General features: G+C 37.7%; 2 protein-coding genes across 2 annotated transcripts in view; both read left to right on the top strand.

The window, feature by feature from the left end:
• Positions 1-15,412, top strand: part of srcin1a (SRC kinase signaling inhibitor 1a) — a 123,251-nt gene extending 107,839 nt beyond the window's left edge. The window contains exons 18-22 of the mRNA XM_055223802.1: positions 233-378; positions 1,245-1,397; positions 2,984-3,766; positions 6,025-6,159; positions 15,364-15,412. Coding sequence (XP_055079777.1) covers positions 233-378; positions 1,245-1,397; positions 2,984-3,766; positions 6,025-6,159; positions 15,364-15,366 — 1,220 coding nt within the window. The 3' untranslated portion in view covers positions 15,367-15,412. The remainder of the gene's footprint in view (positions 1-232; positions 379-1,244; positions 1,398-2,983; positions 3,767-6,024; positions 6,160-15,363) is intronic.
• Positions 1-17,090, top strand: part of LOC117374337 (apoptosis regulator BAX-like) — a 240,471-nt gene extending 223,381 nt beyond the window's left edge. The window contains exon 7 of the mRNA XM_055223924.1: positions 17,081-17,090. The gene's annotated coding sequence lies outside the window, so the exon portion shown is untranslated. The remainder of the gene's footprint in view (positions 1-17,080) is intronic.
• Positions 17,091-23,730: the final 6,640 nt, after the last annotated feature.

Genomic DNA, 23,730 nt, shown 5'->3' with positions numbered 1-23,730 from the left:
TGAAGTCCCATTTGAAATTTGCAAATCTATAACAATACAATAAGAACAATTTCACTACCTGGCTTAAAACAATTGTAATTTGATCATTTGTCTCCAAACTGTTTAGCCCTACATAAATAATTGTAGTTTTGATAGCTGTTGTTGTTGAAGATTTCGTGCGCTATACTGCCAAATGAAAGGTTGAATATTCTTGGAATCTATTGGAGCCTAAATCCATTTATTATTATTTTAGATGAGTTATCAGTGCCTCGGTATCGCACAGAGAAACCATCCAAGTCCCCCCCTCCTCCCCCACCCAGACGCAGCTTCCCCTCATCTCCATCTCCAGGACTGACCAGCCGGAGCGGAGAGCCCTTAGTTCCTGGAAAACCCGTAAAGGTGAGAAATACACAACAGTATTGATAGTACTGTATTTAAAATGTGCAGTTTTTTATTATTAGAATTTACTTGGATGTTCTAACTGATATATGAGTACTAGGGATGCAACAATGATATAATTTCGAATCGTTCAGTATGGGTGTCGATAAACAGGGAAATAGTTAAACAGCTCCAAAGAGGCTTTGATCTCACATATTCTAACACGATCCAAGAACAACAAAAATTCTAAATACTCTAGAACTTTTGGCTTTACATGTCATTAATCAAATGCGACTCACGATATACACAATCTTTTTTTAGACTCCGTCTCATAAATTTTCCTCAGAAAATGTCTGTTGAGACATTTCTATGTAATATAATGTAATTTCACTGTTCAGAAAGAAGATGAGAGAGAGCTGTGTCTGTAAGAGCAGGAGCGTGTGGGGAGAGCTACTGTCTGTCGCTGTTGCTGCTGGAGACAAGGGAGAGCAGCGTGAACACAGCCATGTAACGTAGAGAGTGGACAGTCAGACTCAGGAGGGAAAAAAAAGAAATAATCCAAATAAATCATCAAATCATCAGATGGATGGAAACTAGCTTTAGCTAAATCTGGTGTAAAGCTTCTCTTTTTTATGAGATTAACATGTTTGCAGATGGTCCCTGTTAAAATACACTTTAAACTAAACGTAAAATTAAACAAACAATAAAAATGTTACTCGAGTAAATCTAACTGAGTGCTACCCACCTCTGTATTTGGGTTGTTTGAATTATGTATGTACCAAGGCATAATGTAAAGTGAAGTTAATGGAATCAAATTTGATAAAGGAAGTAAGGTAGACAGACTATTTAGTCTTAATGCTAAAAATGTGTTGTCACTGTCTTGTTAGAAGTCGGAGTCTGAAGAGAATGATGGACCAAAGCTTCATATAAAACTGAGGAGGACCGCTTCTGAAAACCCCCGCCCCGCCTCCACTCCCCCCACCCTGGCCTCTGGAGAGCGAGAAGACCGAGAGGAGGACAAAACTGCTGCTGAATTAGAGGTACCGTAAAACAAGCCATGCACTATAATCTCCATGGACAAGTGTTAAATGAGTGGGAAAATGAACTCTTTTATTATGTATGATACGTTAGCAATCTGCCGCTGGCTTCAACTCTCTCTCTCTATATCCTTACCACATGTTGGAGCAGCGGGTGCCATATGCCGCCCCCTGCCTTTGGCTCTGGGAAACCCCAAAGATCAGATAGTGTTCAGTCGCCCATCTCAGCACACAGGGCTCACAGATCACAGTCAAACAGATGGACCCACATAGGAGACAGGACTTTTGAAGAACATAGTAGATTTGATCATTTTGTGCGTTTTGTTTGTTCAATTATTACCCTTTTGTCTTCAACAGCTTTTTGAGAGAATTCCAGTGAGGTTGCCCCCTCCCCATTCACTTCCCTTTAGTTTAAACAGCAACAGCCCAGACCTGAGTGACAATGTGAGGACAGAGGTAACATATCTCTGAGTGCTGTGGGCTTTGAGTCTTTTATCTCTGTTATTTGCCTTTTAACGTGGACAAAACTATTTTACATATACAATTAGTACCAAATCATTCACACAGTAATTTAAAATAGTAAGTCCTAGTTCTGCCCTCTAGTTTTCTACTTATTTTTGAATGAAATTAATGATTAACTACCCAATAAAACTAATCTACATTGCCTCATAGCAAACCACTATGATTTTTATATGTTCCAATTTGCCAGTGTTTCTTTCTTACTTTCAAAACAAGTGCATTTATAGAGTGCATTTAAAACAGCCAAAGTAACAAGAACTATAATACTACAATACTAAAAAAACACAGTGAAAACCATAGAGTGAGTGAGTGAGTTTGTCTATTATTAATGTTCACATCTTGATTTATGGACACAATAGTGAAATAAAAACACCAGCATCATGTAGAGCGGGTTAATACGAACATTTTAATACCAAAATGACAAGCCTGACAGTGACAGTTACAGAGAGAGGGCTGGCAGTTTTTTAATAGAAAGGGTATTGGAGCCAGAGTCAATGGAGTCAGAATCGCGCCCATGCTCACTTCCTATTTGGAACGCAGTGGCTAGCATGTTAGCTATGTCCATTTATATGAACAGTCTATGGTGAAAACACAGAATATATAAAAAACAAGATGCCACTCTCTCTAACTCAATTACTCTGTGCAAATAATAATTCTAATGTTATGATTCTCAGAACTTTAATGGAAGATTGCTCATTAACAGCCTATTTCACTATAGTAACAGTCCCATAGCAAAATCCCAGCATTCATTATACAGTATATGCTAAAAGGCTATGTATAAAAACATTCACTCAGTTGGACCGCTTCACTGCATTTGAAGTCAAGCCTTTTTTTCCTCAGAACATGCTAATTACTATTGGATATTGTTTTTGCACACACGTTTCAGACAAAGCTATTACACAGAACACAAATGAACGCCCGTTGTGGTGATCGTTCTACCTTCCACTCTCAATGTGCGTTCACTGTTATTTTTATGTTTACGAGATGCCATTTTGTTTGTGCATTAAGCTGTAAACAGTGTCATTAAACTTTATTTCTATTATATTTAAACTCAACTTCCTCATTTGTAGGGAAGGCGCATGTCTGCTGTCCCCCAGATTGTGTTGACAGAGTGTTCACCCATCCCCATAATGGATCCTGTCTGCAATTTAGCTAGTCACTCATCTGAGCATCAAAACTCGGCATTCAAGCAATCATCCAAAGTCTCCGGCTATGAAGACTTTGTCAAACCTGAAAAGGAGGAAAAACAGCTGGTTTTGTTGTTGACTGACAGTGAAATTCGAGTAGTTACTTCTCTTGATGTTGAGGAGTTTAAAAGGACTACAAGAGATGGCCTGCGCTCTATAACTATCTCTCCAAAAACTACTGAAGTGTCTAGTCAAGAGATTCTGAGTGAGCACCTGTGTGTAGTGGTTTTCCAAAAAGAACAAACTGTCAAAGATGCATACAAACGACTACATAGCCTTTTGGTGTCAACTAGACCAGTACCCAAGCCGAGAACCAAAACTTCAACCTGTTCAGGTCAGCTGGAGATTTTAGTGGAAGGTCTTCAGCGAGGGAGTGAAACTGGAGCGAGGGTAATACATCTCAAGTGCAACTCAATGACATCTACGGCCAACCAAAGAAAACCAACACAAGATGTCTGTCGCATGACTTACAAGCGAATGGATAGTTTAGAGGAGACGATTCGCGAGTTGGAGAATACTTTGATCGAAATCGAAGGGCAATCGACCGTAGATCAACTTTACACGGACCCCGCAGGTATAACCAACCCGAGCCACTCCTCCTCTTCATGCTCCTCCTATGAGCCCAAGAAGCCCCCCGTCCCACCCAAGCCGACGTCTTTGAACCGAGCTTCAATTCAGGTCCATATTACGTCAAGCCTACTGTGTCTAGACCTTTCTCTGCTCTCCTTTTCTTATCTATGGGTGACTTATGGGACCTGCCTCTCAGCTTTCTGGTGTCTGTCCCCTGATTAATTCGGTATCAGATTTTATTGGAAATGACAAATATGGCGGGGTACAGATAACAGACTTGGCTCGTGTTGCTGGTGTTGATGTCGTACTCCTGCTGCTCTGAGCTGTTAATTTGTTCTGTATTGATCTGTCACGGCGTCTGGTCTGTCTCTGTTTAAGCTACTTCGTTTCACCTTTTGTTACACTTAGCAGACTCTCAATATTCCTCTTTGGGTGTAAGATCTCTGGTTTCTTCAGGCTGTTTCTGTCTTTGCTCCTAAATGTCTCGTCTTTGGTTTGTATTCAACGGGATTAAATGATGATGATTATATAGATTGTATATCTTGATCGTACCTTGACGATTGAGGGATTACACAGGCAGAACTGATACCTTTATCAGATCAAACCAACAGTCAGTGTATCTCAGTGTATTGTACAGAAAGGGCATCTGGCATAAATCCTATAATATGAAAAAATTGATGATGAAACTTAATAAAACAATTTATAAAACAGAAACTATGATTTTGTAAATTTGGCGCCAGACTTGGTAATAATATGGTACATAAATTCTACTCTTTGTTTCTTGGTGTAATGAAGCTGGAGACTAAAAGCTGCACTATGCAACTGCCACCTGTTTGTCTTCATGAAGGTGCTTTGCCTGAAAAGTTCCATAATATGGCATTAAACTGATCTATCTTGCATTCATTACATTGCAGGTGATTTAACTGCTAAAAGAAGAATACTTTGAGGAAGATTCTTACATGATATGAGTTTGCCTTTCCACAGAGCTATAACTTTTGCCAGAGATAGATTAGTTTTAGGAAAGTTTAAGGTCATACATTTCTATGAAGACTAGCAAGTGGTGGAACTACCACCAGAAAAGTTTAAAAATATAAGATATAATTGTGATAATGACTTAATTGTATACTTATAAGATTATAATTAAATTTTAAGGATTAAAAACATGAAAAGAAATATTCTGATGGGTACCTTTGGTAGCTCAAACAGAACACAATCTACTTACACAAACACAGACTCACTAAACCTTCGACTTTTATGTGTAATGACCAATAATTGACCCACAGTTCCAGACACATTCTGCCGTCTCACCTCTATTTGACTCAATACAACAAAGATTGCTCTTAATCAAAGATGCTTAGACTCTACTTAAGAGCTTCCTTTCACATAGCAGAGCTTGTAGCTTTGATTGTAGCTGTAGCTTTCCTCTCTGGGCAGTAGCATTTGACAGTGAACCCTTCATGTTGAGTTCAGGGGCCTCTGATGTACAAAAAGGCAGAATTCCTATGGGCCCTGGTTGAGGATTACAAAGTGTTCACACATTATTTCATCACTCCAATTTCAGCTCCGGTCATCGTTTTTTTTTTTTTTTTTCATACATTTGATTAAGCCAAACTTACATTGACGAGGGAGACTAGTATTCAGCTGTTTAAACTTTTTAATTAAGTACAGTATGCAAATTAGTGCGCTTGCCTTGAATTTTTGAGGGATAAATTGATGGGTTTAAACTTAATGAGTATTACCTTATATGGGTGTGCTCATTGTGCCAGTCCCAATCCAGGATCATTTAAGAGGGAATCTTCTATAGTTACAATTTAGCAAAATTACTACATGAAAATGTCAGGTATAGAAAGCCTAGATTAGAGGATGTATTAGTATCTAAAATATGTAATACATGTACATATGTTATAATGCTGCTCTACAGGGGTGTACGATACAGCAAAATATATATATATATATATATATTTTCCCTTTGCATTGATCAATTATGATTTTTGATACAGTTTTATTAATTGAAAACATGCTTAATAAATAAATATAACTTCCAATACTAACCTCATTAGCATAACCAAGACAGGCTTTTCTCCCTCCTTTGTATGAACTCTGCTCCAAACAGGCTTTTTCTAACACAAGACTAAAGTCTAAATATGTCAGAATTAAACAGTTCCAAACCAGGACAAGTGTGAACGCACCCAAAGAGACCCGCTAAGCAATGAAACAAGCTAAATAGCGCCCTCTTTATTTCTACGCCAGCTTACAAATTTAAATCTATGACCTGCTGCCTGCTGGGTTGAACTGTACCAAGTGTGTAGATAAATTTGTGTTATTTATTTTATTTCATGTGTCTTTTCCCCCAGGGAGCTAACGGCACCGGTGCTAAAGTCACTCACTCCTCAGCCACATCCAAACTGAAACATCTGCAGCAGAACAGCACAGACAAGACCAAGAGCATCAAACGAGAGGACAGCCAGAAGGTCCAGGGACAGCAGCAGGTGCGCTATTAGACTATTACACTGCACAATGGAAACATCAAGGAATTTTACATGTTATAATTGACACATTGCAGATGATATTAACTATTTTTAAGAACATTTTTACAACAGTATTTCTTTGTTAAAGGTCCTATATTATGAAAAATTGCCTTTAATCCACGTTATGTTGTTACCTGTTCAAAAACATGCCTTGAGTTGTTTTTTGTTTCATTCACAGATATTTGAATGTGTTATTAGTCTGTCTACATCTCCAAAGCTCAAAATGCTCAGTTTCACCTTGTGATGTCATGAACTAGTAGTTTTCAAGTTAACAGTCTTTTTTACCTTTAGTACAATAGAAAGGCAATTCCAGAGCTGAAATCATCCAAATGACTCTAGTGAACATGTATGGCTTTTAAAAACACAGTGGAGCACTTCCTGTATTACCACATGACATCACAAGGTGGAACTGAGTGTTTTCTGTTTGAGAGAAGAACTCATTCTAAATATGAAGGGTTTTGTGTGAAACATTTGTGGATGAAACAAAACAAAACCTCAGGTATGTTTGTGATGACGAAACAATGCTACAACATAGCGTAATATGGGCCCTTTAAACCACTACCAGCTCTAACTTTATTTATTATTTTTTTACTTTATTTATTTTAATCATCAATATATCTTAAATGTATTATATAAACAAGTTTATTTTCTCTAAACAAGTAATACAATTGTAGCACTGTCACAAAATAATAAAAAAAAACTAAGCCCACAATACTGTCTCACAATAGTATCACAATATTTCCATATTTTAGCACACCCTTAACTACAACTCACCAGTAGGTTAGGTACCAATAGCAGTAGTAATAATTCTTTCTGGAACATTCTCAAGTAATGTTAGCACCGTTCCCCCCCAAATATACTCAAGCATAAAGTGCATTGCAGAGAATGTAACCTTTCGATATGAAGCCTGAACCCTGAAGAAGACATACAGTACATATTAAAAATCCATTCATGACAGAGGCGCACAGGTCAGCCTTAGGGCATCTGCAGAGCTTCAAAGCAAAGTATAAAATCCAATGTAAACCTGCTCATATGCTCGTCAGGTTCAGCTTGAGCAAGACTCAGAGTGCCCTGTGAAATGTACCGTGCCCCCTCCCCTACGTTTTACACTCCACAGCCATCTTAAATTGACCTTGACAATCACTCAACTCCTCTGCTTAGCGTTCTCTCCACGCAGCGCCAGCTAACCTCATAGGGTTGCACAAATTTGGAGGAATAGCAATCTATGTTTTCAAAAAGAAGATTCTGTTTATAATACACATTTTAGATGCACCCAGGAACATTAAAGGCACACTATGTAACTTTTCTCATGGAGGAATACCAAACAACTAAATTACACATGGAATCAACAAGTGCCAGACCAAATTACTAGTCTGATCTGTAGAGAGGTGAACCTGCTCTCAGAATGCGTGTTTTTGATGTTTTGGTTTTTTTATCTGTAAAAACACCAACAATTGATAGATATGTTTAATGCCATAGTGTGGAACATTCCAGGCAAATGATGAACTGCAGATGGAAAGTGGCAGTAGTTAAATCTGGTACTAATCATCTTTTCTTTCGTAAGATTAATTGATTTGTGCATGGTCCCTGACAAGTAAAGAATAAAGAAAGAAAGAAAGAAAGCTGTTTCCGTGGTGACCAGAAGGTTTCAGACCCCCCAGTATTTCAGGACATGTTCATAGAGGTCTAAACTACAGCGTGAGCCCGTTTTACATTATGACGATACATGATTTTTTAATTCTTTATAGAGGACATATTATCACCTAAAGAACTGCAGCCCATGCAATTTAACTGTGCCAATTAAAATTAATTTCCATTGCGATTAATTGCGCAACCCCACTCCACATGGCCCGGGACACTTGAATCTCATTTAGCTTTCACACAGTAGAAAAAGTCATTAACTAGTTGAGATTAATGACGTTTCAAAGACGCGGTGACCATTAGTGTAATCAAAATGCAGAACACTGATGCAGCTTCTCATTATCGCAGTTTTGTGGGAATACATCAAAGAATCCTCCACAGACAGGGTCCCACTGAGAGACTCGTGTCAGACAGGTTAGGATTAGCGCTCCAATTAACAACACTGTTTTAATGTGCCTGAAGATAGCTGTAATTATGATGACTAAACATTTACAAATACAAATGAATATGTTTTGTAAGTTGTTGACTTTAGGGACAGAAATTTGAACAATTGAACCAAATGGTTTTGACATTAACTCGCTGATTATAATAACACCCATGAAATTGTGAAAAACGTAATTAATTGCAGTAGTTCAGTTCTGCACTGCTTGCTGCTTTTAATTAATTTATTCATTTTATACCTTACTTCCTACTGTATAACTGGTTGAGTTATGTATGCTTCCACAACACACTACTGAACACCATGCCGCCACATACATATATCTATTTTTGAGCCAATCGTTCATTGTGTAAACCCACAATCCTTACTTCTTATTTTGAAATCTTCATCATAATAATACTTAAAATACCTACATATTATTTGCCTGGGATACAGAATGCACACTTCTTCAATACTTTACAAAGATGTGAGTCTGGTCACCGCTGAATCTTTCAAATGGGCGTGATTGACAGGTGGATTAGCCAATCAAGGACATGCATGGACCTCCTGTATTGGAAACAATAAAGGGCAATGGCTGAAGCTCTAAACTCTGTTAACTTGATGTGAGATAAATTGTTTTTACTTGTAAATTATAGGTGACCAATCAGCTCCTTCGTTTCACTCACATCACTGAAAAAAAACTTGCCAGGCAAACATATTATATCTACATTTTGCAATATTTTTGCTCTCCAGAAATATCCCTTTTTGATTCACCTGTAAATTGAAAGAACAGGAGCAGTGAAGTGTAGGCTACCAAAATCCATCTAAACCTCTAATCCCAGCACACTACCTGACAGAGCATTGAGGAGATAGAGATTGAAATGACTGGTTGGACTTGTGAGTGGGCCAGATCCAGCCGGTGTAATGAAGCTTTAGGCACCCCCGTGAAGATGGGGACAAATCTCTGCAGTGCTATGTAATAATCGGCCCTGCGCTCGCTGCCACTCACACATTATTCAATATCTTTCTTTCCTCACCATTTGCCTTCCATGCCTTTTCTTTCTATTGCCACTTTTGGAGATTCGCCCTTTTCTCCTTTTCACTCCTTTATCCTCAGCCCTTTCGTTCCCTGCAATTTGAAAGCTGAGTGGATTCCTACGCGTGCCAATTGAAAGAAGAATTATGCTCATTATTTTAGTCTGACATTTAAAGGCATATTCTAACTTGTGCACTTAAATGCACAGAGAAAGGAATTTTATGTAGTGGTGGAGCTAATAGACTCTCAGCAACCTCACTGTTAGCTTCTCTAGTTCCTGTGAGGTTTTTGCCTAAAATGAATAGGCCTAGATAATTAAAGATCAAACAGTGGACAGGGAGCTGTGAGTGTCACTGACAACATGTTAAACACAAATAAAATGAATACTTCACTGGAGGACACTTCTGTCAAATTATTATTGCTAACGCTAAGAAAAAAGTATGAATAAAGATTAGGGGTGAGGCAATATTGACAAAAATCTACTACAGGACTATCTCCTGTCCTGTAAATGTGCTGGTTGGAGCTGGTTGGGGTATCTCTCTCTCTCTGCCATGGACCACAAACCAAGTAGTGGCCTTGAAAATAGAAAAATGGAATGGACCATAAAGTCACCCGTAAAAGGGCAGAAATAACACTTTTTATCACTTGGAGGATTACACTACAACTTTCTTATATATTAGCCACCTCTGTATGAAGACAATACAACTCTGTTCTAGTTAGTGGTGATATTTGACACGTAACTGACAAATTAAACTAGTAAGAGTGTAGAGGTGGAAGGGAACATGCCAAATTTGTTCTGATTGTTTGTTTTTTTTTAACATAAGGGCTACTGTAGGCTGTAAGACACGCCGAAACAATAGAAACTTCACATCAATTTGTCGGCATAGCAACCAAATGTCACATACAAAAGCAGTTACGTAAACAACACATAAACAGTTACAAGAACAATAAAAGGTGTCAGAAGTTACAGAGAGAGGTGCGACAGTCTTTCAATGTAAAGTGAATTGGAGCTAGAGTTGATGGAGCTGGAAGCATGTCCATGGTCACTTCCTATTGAGAATAGTTACGTCATTTATATATACAGTCTATGCTTTGAACTAAACACACAATATTAGATCACTATATTATATTTAAATTTAAAACACATTGTCTCAAATGTTCTCAATGCATAGGTTACCAACATTACTGTCACTATTAGGACATTGTATTGTAAATTCATAGCCAGCAGTATTAGCATCTATTCTGTTAGAGACACATTCAAGTTAAAAATATGCATGAACAGTTGTTGAAGAAACTGTGAAAATAAAATTACAATAATATCCGAAAAAAGTAAAAATAGTTGGATCAGATAAACGGCTCAAACAAGTGTTATTCCTGGCAAACAAGCCAAAATAAATATGAAGTTATTTAGAAAATGAGCCCAGGGAATATTCTGAGTTGATTACAGTGAAACAGCTGAAATGTTTGTTGATTTGTTTATCTGCAGCTTATCTTTTGAAATGATTGGAAGGGTGGCCAATTTGCACATTTAAGAGCGAATTACAAACTTTTGCCTACTTTTGTTGATACTTTCCAAGTGTTTTTACCGTGAGCGTTGCCTTTGAGGATATATTCTCACTAATTAGAAAACTTTTGTATGAAGTGTTTAAAACTGATTCTAATGGTTTATGAGACACTATAAAGATTAACCTGTTCCAGATTGAGAGAAGCAGATGGAAGATACACAAATATATTAATTTATGTTATTAGTGTTGAGAAAAAAAAATGGGGAGATAAAAAATTATGTTAAATAAATCAACTGGTTGTTTTTTGCTATATGAATATTGTGTTTAGCCAATATCACTATATATTTTTTCTAATCCCTAATAATAATGTAGATATTTGTCTTTCTTTCAATTATAAAGCTCCTAATTTACAAGAACTTTAATGGGGAGGCAAGGCAGCTTTATTTGTATAGCGCAATTCATACATAAAGTAATTCAAAGTGCTTTACAGTTAAGAAAGACATAAAAATCACAAAACAGTCATATCCTTATCTCAGTAACAACACAACCAAATGCATTACAGCTAATAGGATATATTAAAATAGAAGTAATTATTTTAAAATAAACTAATGCACTATGACAATCCTTCCATCTCTTTCACCCCTCCCTCCTCACACCTGCTACCTCTGTGTTGTTCTGATAATTAGAACTGTCCCCCTTGCGTGATCTCTCCACTTGGGCAACAGCTAAAGGTAAAAACTGTCTTTTCTCTCCCAAACCCCTTCACCGTGACCCAAGCCCCCCTGACGATGTTCTGTCCTCTTTTTGTTTCCTCTAGCCAAATTTAGATGGACATTTCTAGGGCGTTTTTGTAAGAGGTCTTTGGAGATCTGATCGTTTTACTGGCTCTATTCACATAATGCCAATTAAAAACCCCACCTGCGCAGAGGGAAGAGGAAAAATATAACTTAATATCACAGAACTGAAGGATGATGGCGGTGGCAGAGTGGTTAGCCTTCCTGCCTCTCGGTAATGAGGTTGTGGGTTCAATTGGCAAAACCTTTATTGGCAATCCTTCTGTTTACACAAAATATCTGTACAAGGATCAAGGTTTACTGTATTTGTTTCTGAAGTGGCATCTCTCCAGAGAATGATGAACTAGTCTTTGTTGTTGTTAAAGGGCCGATATTATGTTATATTCTGGTCTATGTTATAATGTTGTTTCCTCATCACAAACATCTGGAGTTGTGTTTTATTTCATTCACACATGTGTTTTATTTCATTCACACATGTTTAACACACAAACCCTACATATTTAAGCTGAATTCTTCTCTCAACCAGAAAACACTTCCACCTTGTGATGTCATCATGTGGTAATACAGGAAGTGCTCCACTGTGTTTTTAAACTCCATACACCTTCACTAATCATTTGGATGATTTCAGCTCTGGAATTGCCACTCTCTACTGACCAAAAGTTAAATGTAGCTATTAACTTGAAAACTACTAGTTCATGACATCACAAGGTGGAACAGAGCATTTTGAGATTTGGAGATACAGACAGATGAAACCACACAACTCCAAGTATGTTTTTGAGGAAGTAACAACATTATAACATGGCTTAAAGCTCACAATAATCAATTTTGTGTAATATAGGACCTTTAACAGCAACTAGGGATGTCACAATATCAGTGTTAAAACTGTGAGAAAACAAGTCAGTGATTTTAGAATTATTCACCAAGATTGACGCCATGATTAAACAAAACTTAAATCCTTCATTCACGTTCATTTTCAATATCTAGTAGACCACCATTCTAGTGTTTGACCAGTGTTATGAAATCAGACTTTCTGAATGATAAAAGCTAAAGGTCCTGTGTTACGCAAAATTGACTCCTGAGAGATTTAAGCCATGTTATGATGCTGTAACCTCCTCAAAAACACACCTGGAGTTGTGTTTTGTTTCATTCATGCATGTTTAAGCAACCCTGCATTATTATTCTAGATCTCCAAATCTCAAAATGCTCTGTTCCACCTTGTGGTGTCATGTAGTGGTAGTTTTTAAGTTAACAGCTCCTTTTACCTTTTGTTCACTGGAGATTGGCTATTCCAGGGTTGAAATTATCCAAATGATTCTAGTGAAGGTGTGTGGGGTTTAAAAACACAGTGAAGCACTCCCTGTATCACCACATGGCATCATGAGAAATTTGCCTAAATATGCAGAGTTTGTGTGTCAAACATGTGTGAATGAAACAAAACAGAACTCCAGGTCTGTTTATGATAAGGAAACAACATTGTAACAGATCAGAAAACAGAGTAATATGGGCCGTTTAAAGTTAATGACAGTTTTAGTTTGTACAATTATATTGTGACCTGTATAATTACAATTATAAATTAACCCAAAAACCTTGCCAGTCCCACCTACAACTGCAGTCATGTTAGTACAATGAATGTCTTCAAAAATAGACCCAGATTCAGAAGAGGTTTTAAACCGATTTAATAAGGCCAAGGTGAAGGTACAACATCACAGTCCAAATAGGGAGGGTTCAAAAACAGCCTCGATTTGCGTCATTTGGCATGAGCCGAACATGGGTGACGTCACACTTCCTTAGTCCACTTCTTTATACATTTTGTGGATGGACATGACAAGTACAACCTCTAACGCAAAATGGAAAAACAATCATTTTAAGAAGCAGTCCATGACACCATTTTGAAGCGTAGATTAATTTGCTGAACACACTGAAATAACTGTGTTTCATATTATAAATTTCAAGGGATTCGGCAGACACACTTTTCACCCCTAGATACCTCAAATCACTTTAGATGATATGAGAGTTCAAAGCTGCAGCGTCTCCACATTTGCTCTGGCGGCATAGATCAAGAAAGACAACATTATGAAGAACTTTAACACAGCAAAACGATATTTCCATTTCCCATTTAGCCTTTTAATCCATCTGGCAGCGAAACTAGTGCTGGGCGAAAGGTGTTCCAAAAATAAATAAATAACTGACCATAGAGAGGATTTCGTTCATTTGGCAGGTAGCTCAGAGGATGTGAAATTACCGCACGCTTTCCTGGGCTGCCCTCACAGATTAAATGCATGGGCGGGTTTTAGAGGAGTTTTCAGGCAGAGGGAGCAGCCTTCTCTCCGGGGAACGGCTGGCAACACACACCAAGTCTCTCCCATTAGAAAAGTCTAGACGTGCACACCTGCTCAACTTTCATCACAACTAATCACTATAATCTTTTACAAACTCCGACAAATTGAGCTAAAGTAAAGGCCTATTCGATTTCTTTAGCAGCTTTTCAGGTAGACAGGCTGACTTTGAAAGGATATATTTATTTAGTTCTGTAAAAGTGCTCAAGTAGAGTTTTAACACATTTGCCTTATGCGGATGTTAAAAAAAGACCACATATGTAAAACAGATTTGAGACATAATATTTATCTACAATTATTTCACTCACTATAAAGCAAAGTGGTCAGTTCATTACTATATTTTAATTACATTTTACCAAGTTCAAGAAATGGTTAACTTATAATAAATAGATGCAAAGTTTAATTAAAATGATGTAGGCTTAGAACAACACAGTTAATTCCCTAAACCTAATTCTTATTCTTCTTTCTTCTTACTTAAAAGCCACAATATATAACTTTTTAATTGTTTTTTGGTTGTGTTTATTGCACTGAAATACTTGAAAAACATGCGTTCATACTGTGAGCAGGCTTGGATCTCCACAAACCTGACTCTTATTTGGCCTGGAGTGGGACCTACAGTTGAAACCAAAAGTTTACATCCAAAAAGATAAAAACATTATTTGGGTAATCGTAATTAACCCAAAAAAGAAAAAGTTTAGACAGTGAGGAAAAAGCGTATTTGCCTTTTTATATAGTGTAAGGTAAACTTCTGGTTTCAACTGCACTCCTGCTTGTTTCCATGGAAATGTTGTTCTGTGGGTTATAATATTTCGCAGTATGACATAAAATTTATCTATCTCCATGGAGAATGTTCCCAAGTATGGTTTTAACTTTCTATTTCCATGGAATCATGCACTGCACCTAACTAATGCATTATGAATTAAGTCTTTCTTCATGCTTTATTAATGCTAATTAGAGTGTAACTATTATAAAGTGTAACCGTCTAATCTAATGTAATATTGTTTTTTACACATTTTACTGTATAATCCACTTTTCCATTAAATTATTTTCTGTTTAGGTATAATATATTGTTGCCATTCCTGCATACTTTATTATACACCTGTTTGTGATACTATAGAAATAGTGCCATCTAATGGTTTGGATCAACATAACAACAAGGATTGCACTGGTGTATCTGTGCCTACTTATTTTGCATTTTAATGAGCAACAATCATTAGCGTCAAAATAAATACGGCCTTCACCAGTCCAGTGTACTCCCTGTAGGATTGTATGTTTATTATTGGTTGATGGTATAGCCTTTCACTTGGCTTGCATCACACTTGTTGACATCAACCTAATAAATCTTCTCTGTTTTGTTTTGTCTCACCTTTCCTTCACTCCCCTTCCCCTCCCACACCTCCACCCTCCTGTCCCGTGTGATCTTTCCAGCAGTGAGTGAGTGGGTGGGTCCAACCTCCCTGTCGTCCCTTTGTCCACCAACAGCGCCACTTACATCCACCTCCTTGTATTATTTCTCTCACTTTTGGACCTTTACCTGCAAAATCAACACCAAACCTTCCCAAAGTGTTGTGAATGTGTTCTGCATGGGCATGTGCCGTTGTCAATGGAGATGCCCCCCTCTACGACTACAATGAATGATCTTTTTTCCTGCTTTCTGGTACCTTGTTTGCCTTCATCCTGCCTTCTTACTGTATCTTTATTAAGGCTTTGGGGACCTACAACAGCAGTGCCACGATTGACCTCTCTAGCATGAAATCGGGCATCTTCTCGGGACGTTTAGCCGCCCCTCCGACCCTAAGGAAGTACCCTGACGGTCCGGTGATATCCCCCAGCCAAGCAAAGGCCCTCCTAACCAGTTTATCATCTTCGGGATTGACCGCAGAAGCTCTCCTCCTCTCCTCCACGCTACGCCAACACCGCAATCTTTTTCGGGAGCAGCGTGCCTCGTCTCTGGGTCTCTCCTCTTCGTCGTCTCCCCCTTCTTCCTCTCCCTCCCCGACTTCGGCTACTCCCTCTCTCTCCCCCTCCTCGCCCACCTCTCTGCCCCTCTCGGCCATGGACCACAAGCCAAGTAGTCGCCTTGAGAGATTCGACTTCAGTGGAAGAAGTGGCAGGGAAACCGTGACAAAGGACCTCAGCCCCAGCGAGAAATAAAGGAGATTTAAAATTTTTCATCCTAAAAACACACATTTATTAACTATATTTGGACCTGACTGCTCACTAAAATACCTAAAAGTACCTACTGAAAGAAGTTAGCAAATATTAAATGTTTTATATGACTTGCTAACTAGGCCTGTCACGATGAGAAATGTTGAAGCATGACATATTGCTACAGAAAAATATAATAAAATGATAATATTGAAACTACTTTATGCCACTGACACAAAGCAGGATAATCCCAGTAGACCAATTTTATCATTTAAAGGCCTGAGCTGCAACCATAGACTGTATATATAAATGGACCAAGCTAAACTGCTAACCGCTGTGCTCCAAATAGGAAGTCATCATGGGCGCGCTTCCGGCTTCCGTTACCCCTCTCCCTGTAACTACTGTGGTGAGCCTCATTATTTTGGTCTTAAAATGTTCGCACTAACCTGCTCTACATGATCCTGGGGTTTTATTTTGTGATTGTACGTGTAAATTAAGATATGAACATCAACAGCAGACAAATCAGGTGGTCACTCCCCCTAGAGTTAGCAACAGGTTTGACAGCATTCCTAAGCAAGGGCATTACGTTCATCAATCTCGCTCTGGATTGGCTCTTTGGTTGCTATGATATTCGTTGTCGGAATTCCAAATATGGAACTTGGCTCTAAATTGGCCCCTATAACTGCTCTAGCCTCGATAAGCTTCATTTGACTGGAGCCGAACGCTAACTGGAGCCGTTACGTCACACTCCCGTAGTCCACTTCTTTATACAGTCTACAGCTGCAACAAATAAAAAACAGAATGAAGTCATAACTAGCCATAATTATGTCACTCATTCACCCCTCTACAGCTGAAATCGTTTCTTATTACAATCAAATAACAAAAATCTCTTAATATTGCAAAGAAATTATACACATGATAAAGAATGTGGAGTCGATATAGTGGTTATCGTGACAGGCCTATTGCTGACTACCACACACTAAAATGGATTCGCAATCTTCTTTTTGGACAAACCTTTCTCCTCTCCCACACAGTCGTCTTACTGCCAGATACAGAGCACACATGAGAGCCCCTCCCACCTCTCATTGCCGCCTGCTACAAGCCCATGGGCCCTGGATGGATTTACAGTTTTAAATACACCCTCACTCGATGGGTTGGTCGTGTCGTAGTTAGAATATATAGACAGTGACTTAAACAATAGCAAATAGAGCTGCAATAACCATCAGTGAGTCCAGTTTTTTGTGTGTCCAGGACAATGTCAACACTTCTTCAGAATGTGACAAAAAAAATGAAGGAAATGATTGTGGACTTTTTCATTCGTTTTTATTCATCCCTCTTTCAAACTTAACTGGTGCTATACTTTGTCAGCTGTTTGTACTCGCTGTGGAACAAGTTTACATAATCACTTTATTTTTTACGAAGCACTTACGGTCTACATAAATGTTTTGCATCAATCAGGTATAACATTATGTCCACCTGCTTTTTATAGAGCCCTATGCAACAATGCTCTGTGTAAACCAGCATTCACTTTAGCTATTTTGAGCTGCAGTAGTAGGGGGATAAACAAAAAAACTATGAGATCTGATCCTATGACAATCTGCCAATCTGGTAAGTTTGTTATTCAGCACATTTTAATTTAATGCAATCTGATTGGTCAGCCTCTGTATGAGTGACAGGAGGGTTTGACCAATCACATTGAAGTATGAACTCTCAAAAGAAGAAAACAGCTTTAATTACTGCTTAGAGCCTGTATCTGACAAAACAACCAATGTATTTAATATAGTGTAGTAAAATAATCTATTTGTGGGGAAAAAGAGAATTTGAAAACAGCTGTCAGGGACCAATCAGAGACTTTGTTGGATGAGAACCATGTGGCTCGTTCAGACAGTTGTTTCTCTCATTGGTTCAACATCAGAGTGACAGAAGAGACTAACTGGGCGGGGCTAACAGTTCAAATCTGAAACATATTCTTCTTTTATGGTCAGAATTCAGGTACAGGCGCTTTAAGCCAATATAAAGCTTTGTATTTTGGAATTTGTGATCAAATTTAACTCGCTCCTAAGCAAATCGTGATCATAATAATCTGCCAGCATTATCCCACCCACTAAAGGTGCCACTGTGATAATTTGGTTGCCAGTGGTTACAATGTTATGCCTGGTTGTTGTTGTTTGTGTGTGTGTGCCTCTGTTACAAAAGATTACTTAATGAGAGTAATGAAAAAGAATATGACTGTCAGCATTTCGATGACATGAACTTCATAAGCACATTTGAGAGTACATATTTATTCAAAAGACACATATATTTATTCAAAAGATCTCATGCAAGTGGTGAACTGTACGCTGTATTTCTGTATATGTCTGGTAACAGTTCACTATGACAATCAAGATTTTTTTCGCACTTCAATTCAGAAATTCGTATTTATTTTTCCTCCAAAGACACAAGTACACACACAGAGACAAACCCAAGTCACATTTTCACCAAATCGTGAGGCCAAGTTTCTACATAAGCACAGAAAACACTGGCAAAGCACGCAGCAATCTTTTCACTTAGCCTACAAGCTGCACACCTATAAATGTACTAAAGGTCCTATATTACGCAAAATTGACTCTTGTGAGCTTTGAGCCTTATTATAATGTCGTTAGCTCCTCAGAAATGTACCTGGAGTTGTGTTTTGTTTCTTTCACAAATGTTTGAGTTACTCTTTTGTCTGTCTACATCTGCAAATCTCAAAATGCTCTGTTCCACCTTGTGATGTCATGAAGTGATTGTTTTTAAGTTAACAGCTCCTTTTACATTTAGTTCAGTAGAGATTGGCAATTCCAAGGCTGAAATTATCCAAATGATTGTAGTGAAGGCGTATGAACTTCCTATATTACCACATGACATCACAAGGTGGAACAGAGTGTTTTCTGTTTGAGAGAAGAACCCAGCCCAAATGTGCAGCTTTTGTGTGTTAAACATGTGTGAATGAAACAAAACACAACTCCAGGTATGTTTGTGATGAGGACACAACATTATTACATAGATCAACAATGTCATGGGAACGTTGACTATATACATATAATACCAGTATACTAAAAAAAGTACTCTGTTCCACAATAATCAAATTGGCCCAATTTTACTGTTGGGTATATAAGTATCTTGCTAAAGGATTGCACAGAAATCCACAGGCACCGATTAAAACTGCACTTTAAAGGGCCCATTTTAAGCTGTTTTCTGATCTATATTATAATGTTTCCTAATCACAAGCATGCCTGGAGTTGTGTTTTGTTTCATTCGCACATGTTTAACACACAAACGCTGCATAGTTAAGCAGAGTTCTTCTCTCAAACGGAAAACACTCTGTTCCACCTTGTGATGTCATGTGGTAATACAGGAAGAGCTCCACTGTGTTTTAAACTCCACACACCTTCATTAGAATAACTTGGATGATTTTAGTCCTGGAATTGCCAGTCTGTACTGAACAAAGGCTAAAAGCTAGCTGTTAATTTGAAAGCCACCACTTCATGACATCACAAGGTGGAACAGAGAGTGAGATGTAGATAGAGTGTTATTCAAACATGTGTGAATGAAACAAAACACAACTCCAGGTATGTCCTCAATGAGGTAACAGCATTATAACTTAATTAAAAGCTCTTATGAGTCAGTTGCATGTAATATAGCCTCTTTAAACAATATTGCAATTGAAAATATAAGAATACATTTCGAAGCTGCTTTGCTACTCGAACTTGAGGTGTAAACATATAATTATTAACTACTATACACAAATGATTTTAACTTGCACAGATACAACAGCACAATAGACTCAACACAAGACCAACGTCTTTCTACTTGGCGCATTTCTTACATTTAAGCACAAATTATCCACAGGAAAATTCCAGACTGAGCACATATCAGATACCCCGACGTTCCCTGTCCTCCTATTGGGACATAAGAGGTTTTCCATTGATTAGTCCTTTGCAGTACCAACCAGCTCATGTCCTTGGTTTTCCTGCCCACTGGGAAAAGGAACGGTCTCGCATGATCACCCACTGACACTATAATTTATTATTTTGAGTTGCCAGATTGGCTGTTAGATCAATTCTTTGTGAGATCAAAACTTGAGAAAAATGGTTTGTGTTTGAGTAGGCAACGCAGGAGCAGTTCGGGGACGTTGTTTGAAGGCTATTTTGTAAAGGTGATCTTGTACTTGTCTCGTGTCTGTTGAGAGCACTAGAAAGAAAGACCCAAAGATGATCAGACGGTTTTACAGATTTTTCAAGGAGTTGAAAGTTTTTTGTTTTTTTTTAATTCCCTTTCACCTTGCGGTGTCTTTGTTCCTAAGTTTCTACTTTCAGGTTTTTTAGGGACAACATTTAGAAGTGTGCAATACATAGTTAGCGTTTGTATTGTTTATCATACCATTTAGTTTAAATGTTTGAGTAACACACACTATAGCTCTATACTATAATGTTTAATGATGTGAAATTTTTTGATTGGCTCATTTAGTCTCTATGTACATGGATGATTTTGCATATAAGTTTGGTTTATTAAGTCAAACTTGATTTAACCAGGCTTGGGACTGGTCCAAATTAGCACAAACATGCTTGTGGTCCTTAAAGTATAAAATCACTATTAATCACTACTAGTACAGCTACTACTACTTATACTACTTATATTATACTGTACTTATACTGTAATGTCACCATGACGATATAGCAATTGTCGCTTTTAAAAGTGGACAAACTGACCTGATTGTGACTGGAAGGGGATACTACTACTACTACTACCACTACTACTACTACTTACATTTTTATCACCATGATGATATAGTAATTGTAGCTATTAAAAATGGACGAACTTACCCAATTGTGACTGGAAGGCCATGCTACTACTATTACTACTATTACTACTCCTGCTGCTACTACTAGTTTTATTACTACTACTACTACTACTACTACTACTACTACTACTATTGCTACTACCTGTACTATTGCAATATCATAATGAAGACAGTAATTGTAGCTATTAAAAGTGGACAAACTGACCTGATTATGATTGGAAGAGCATACTACTACTACTATTAATACTACTACTACTACTACTACTTCTACTATTACTACTTATATTATTGTAATGCCATCCTGAATATAGTAATTGTAGTTATTAAAAGTGAACAAACTGACTTGATTGTGACTGGAAGGGCATCTGGCACACTCACGATCATGATGCTTGTCCCTGCATGTTTGGATCTTGTGATCTTGTGTGTTGATTACTGCTTATAGTAGGGAGTTATTTTGAAGTGTTATGAGTCTCTGTCTCTTTAAGTGGACCTACGTTCATGTTTTACCTTAAGCCTCTAAGATTTCTGCCTTAGAAGTTGATGGAGACTTTCTAATCATTTTATCGGCAGAGTTTTACCCAAAGAGGAGGTCATAATATCCACATTCATTGCAACATTCCTCCCACCGCTCTTGAGTTACAGAGTGGTTTTAGCTCAGTTTTGTGGGGCTCCTTCGGGCAGGTTCAAGCCCCGGTTTTCATATTGAATCAAGCAAAATGAAAGAAATTCACTTACTCATGCCGTCATATTCCCCAAATCCAGAACTTTCTCAGCTAAAGTTGCATTCGGTTCACACTGAGGAGAATCTACTCTTGCTTGGCTGCTCACCCCTCCGCCCCAGTGCTCCCTCTGCAATGATTTCCATGACAACTGTTATAGTGTTAAAGCTGTGGTTCCAACATGGCCGCTGGCTGAGACGCCTTGTGCAATCAGAAAAAACTCAAAACTTGAACTCAAACAAGAAGAAGTACATTTATGAATATATCTAAGTCAGATGTTTGTGTATGAAACGTGTGATATAAGTATATATATATATAAATATAGGCCTATAGATGAAATAATTATATTATGTAAATGTCACCATCTCTTCAGTTTTATATTCTAGTGACCATTTTGTACAGATGTTTCTTTTTTAATTCATTGAGAGAAGTATGGCATTTTAAAATAATTTAGTCACAAGCATAACCAATTTTTATATGTTCAAAATGTATAAATAACCTCTGTAATATATAATTTCATGTTTATTTTGTTTATTTATAGTAAGTTCCTAATTTCGAGCAGCGTCTGACAGCACCTGCCTTTAGGGATTTTCAATTTTTGGAGATTCGTTCACTATATTTTATCGTTTTTGTTTTACAGATGCCGAATTTGTTTTTTAACATTGTTGTTCCTACTGTCAGGCTTCTGGTCTTACTATTCCTATTGAGTTGAGTTGGTTTTAAGTTTTTGTCACGTTTGCATGTGCACAAGAGCAGACGAGGACTGAGTATTCAGAAAGGATTTCATTTCACTCATACAGTTACATCAAGACGATTATAGCACATAGCTTAAATCCCTTCTTTTTATAACAAACATAGATCTAGTATGTAAATGAGGTTTTTACATGAATGTGTGGGCGAACCAAACTCTTCAAAACTGTAGTGACATCACAAATCGACTAAATGTAAATAGGCCGAGCCAATTCTTCGCGACAAATTGTCCAAAAAGATACTTTTTGTTACTAAACTCAACAATGGGTACAGCGGTATATAATACAAAATAATGCATGTTTAGTATCAAGCAAACGCACGGTACAGTCCATAAAAATGTTGTCTTCATGTTTTTCCCAAAAGAACGATTTTGTTGGGAGTTTTACAAATGGAAGTTGCGAATTTTTTGGTATCTGTGAAAGGCATGTTGTCTTACTGTGATGTTGTGATGACAGATGAAGGTAAGAAGGATACTAGCCGAGACGCTTCTATCCGTAAGTGACACCTATTTGTAGAGTAGTGTGAAATAAGAAATAATACAAGAAAATAGATCTATTATAACACGATATATGGATTTTAAAAAGCCTACTACTGATACTAATGGAGAAACTAAATTATCAGTGTGGATGCCATGATATTCTGTGCGCTGTGTGTTCCCATGTGAGAAAACGGTAGGCGGGTGATCCTGCCTCCTTTTGTACATAATTGCTGTGGTTGTGTGTCTAATAAAGTGCAGCTCTCTTGTACACTGCCGCTGTCTGACCCTCATTTAATTAGGAGATGAAATGCAAGGTTTATTTTGGAGTTAAGGCCTGTCACAACAAAGCTACACTTACTGGTTTGAGTTTTTCTAATTAATATGATGATTAGTGTGTCTGTTGCAGCTTGTTAAAAGTCCTATATTACGCAAAAATGACTCTTGTGAGGTTTAAGTCGTGTTATAATGTTCTTACCTCACCAAAAACAGACCTGGAGTTGTGTTTTGTTTCATTCACACATGTTTGAGTAATCCTTTGATATTAGTCTATCTGCATCTCCAAAGCTCAAAATGCTCTGTTCCACCTTGTGATGTCATGAAGAGCTCCTTTTACCTTTAGTTCATCAAAGATTGGCAATTCCAGGGCTGAAAATATCCAAATGATTCTAATGAAGGTGTATGGAGTTTAAAAACACAGTGGAGCACTTCCTGTATTATCACATGACATCACAAAGTGGAACAGAGTGTTTTCTGTTTGAGAGAAGTTGGCCTAAATATGCAGTTTGTGTGTTAAACATGTGTGAATGAAACAAAACACAACTCCAGGTCTGTTTGTGATGAGGAAACAACATTATAACAGTCAGTGGTGGATGAAGTACTAAATTT

Source organism: Periophthalmus magnuspinnatus, chromosome 8, assembly GCF_009829125.3.
Source record: "Periophthalmus magnuspinnatus isolate fPerMag1 chromosome 8, fPerMag1.2.pri, whole genome shotgun sequence".
Taxonomy (NCBI): domain Eukaryota; kingdom Metazoa; phylum Chordata; class Actinopteri; order Gobiiformes; family Gobiidae; genus Periophthalmus; species Periophthalmus magnuspinnatus.
Note: the sequence above shows the minus strand (reverse complement) of the source record. Positions and strands in the feature narration are given on the sequence as shown.